At 32.4% G+C, this 1,678-nt stretch overlaps 1 protein-coding gene across 1 annotated transcript; it reads left to right on the top strand.

Annotated features, from left to right (window-relative positions):
• The first annotated feature begins 373 nt into the window (after positions 1-373).
• On the top strand, positions 374-1,301 carry LOC131654885 (uncharacterized). The gene is made up of 3 exons (XM_058924810.1): positions 374-529; positions 600-701; positions 816-1,301. Exons 1-3 carry the CDS (start codon positions 374-376, stop codon positions 1,299-1,301), a joined length of 744 nt encoding a protein of 247 aa, XP_058780793.1.
• Positions 1,302-1,678: the final 377 nt, after the last annotated feature.

Below are 1,678 nucleotides of genomic sequence, written 5' to 3'. Positions count from 1 at the left end.
CACTGACTTGTATTTTCTTCTACATTAAATTTTGGTTGGGTAGCATCTATTGTAGAAGCTAGAGGATAGAATAATAAATAGTTTAATGGTTATAGCCATGTAGTGAGTAACAATACAACATGTCAAACCACTTAAGGATTTGAATTTTAATGCTCTATCCTCATACTTACATGATAATGTTAGGATATTTTAATTTTGCTTTGTTGTGTATATTTGAACGATGTATAACATGGTTTTTTTGGTACAGAAAAAGTTTACATGGCCACCAGAACACAAGGTTACGGTGCGATGTAACTTTGAAAAGAGAGGTGCAGCTAAGATGTCCCAACTAATGCAAGATGTTCGAAAAGACTTGGAGTACAGACCGGGGTAGATGGGAGCTGATGTATGGCAACAATTATCGGTACAATGGAATTCGTTAAATTTCAAAAAAGCATCTGAAATGAATAAAAGAAACTGGTCTTCTATGGATGGCGCATCTCTTCACACTAGAGGGTATATTCGTCATCATTTACATTGGAAAAGAATGGTATATATTATATGTTTTTCATTATATTTCTTAAATATAATAAATGACATTATTCTTTTGTAATTTGTAGAGAAAGGAAAAGGGTGTAGATCCATTATTGACAGAGTTCTATTTTTGCACACATCGGAAAAAGGATCAAAGTTGGGTAGGAGTTCATGCTGAATCTGCATATGTACGTATTTCAGGAAGTGTTAATTTGATTGAATTTCAAATCTGCACACAAGTCTTTTGAAAGTATCACTTTTATTGAATTTAATTCCTTACTATTTTTTCAATTTTCTCTTAGGATAAACTTGAACAGAAAAAGTTGGAGATTTCTTCTCGGAATCTAACTATTCCAGGAGAGGACGGAGCTGATAGTCAACTAACTATTGAAATGCCGCCTGATTTGGATATATGGGTAGAGTCGGTTGGAAAGAAGAAAGGGAGGGTATTTGGTCTCGGAACCGCTTCTAATACTTTGGTTTCAGTATTAAAGAAACCCTTAAGTCTTTCTAGTGACTCTCAAGAGGTTGATGCTTTGAGAAGTCAAGTCTATGCTTTAAATGCATCGTTGCAAAGACAAGAAGAAGAGAAGCTGATGATGAGGCAACAATTGCATCGAAAAGAAAAAGAGATGGTTGAAGGGAATAATAAAATTTCATTTTTAATGAATCATTTAGGATTTGTTGGGTCTTTTTCTCACCTACCACAACCCACTAATGAAAATGATCACACAAATGAAGATGGCGTCGATGAATCAGATGAAGAAGACCTTAGTAATGAATTATGATATGTACTTTTTTTTCTTTTTGACTTGATTGTAATTTGGATTGTTTTATCTTTTTAACTTGGTTGACAAATGATTAGTAATAGCTTGATTTTTTGAGTCATTTTTAGTAATGCGACTATGTAAGATGTTACCAACTTTGAGGTAGATTTTACGGTAACTTGTTCTATGAATTTGAATGTCTTATTTAAATTATAATTTATATTATAGTTATTTTAATATATAATTTATAATGATTCAAAAGTTTATTAAAATAAAAAATTAATAAATTTGAGAAAGAAATTAGCTGGGGTTTTTCCTGCGGATTTAAAGTTTGCTGCGGATTTACCTACAGATTGTTTACTGCGGATTTAGCTGCGGAATTTCCTGCCGAATATATT

Source organism: Vicia villosa, linkage group LG1 (assembly GCF_029867415.1).
Source record: "Vicia villosa cultivar HV-30 ecotype Madison, WI linkage group LG1, Vvil1.0, whole genome shotgun sequence".
NCBI lineage: Eukaryota > Viridiplantae > Streptophyta > Magnoliopsida > Fabales > Fabaceae > Vicia > Vicia villosa.
The sequence above is the reverse complement of the archived record's forward strand: the minus strand, read 5'-3'. Positions and strand labels throughout refer to the sequence as shown.

What these genes read in the sequence shown, in the direction of transcription:
- LOC131654885 (XM_058924810.1), top strand. Translation starts at nt 374, where the DNA reads ATGGGAGCTGATGTATGGCAACAATTATCGGTACAATGGAATTCGTTA. An exon ending in ATTTACATTGGAAAAGAATG is followed by an intron (nt 530 to 599) that starts GTATATATTATA and finishes TGTAATTTGTAG; the next exon opens with AGAAAGGAAAAGGGTGTAGA. An exon ending in TTCATGCTGAATCTGCATAT is followed by an intron (nt 702 to 815) that starts GTACGTATTTCA and finishes ATTTTCTCTTAG; the next exon opens with GATAAACTTGAACAGAAAAA.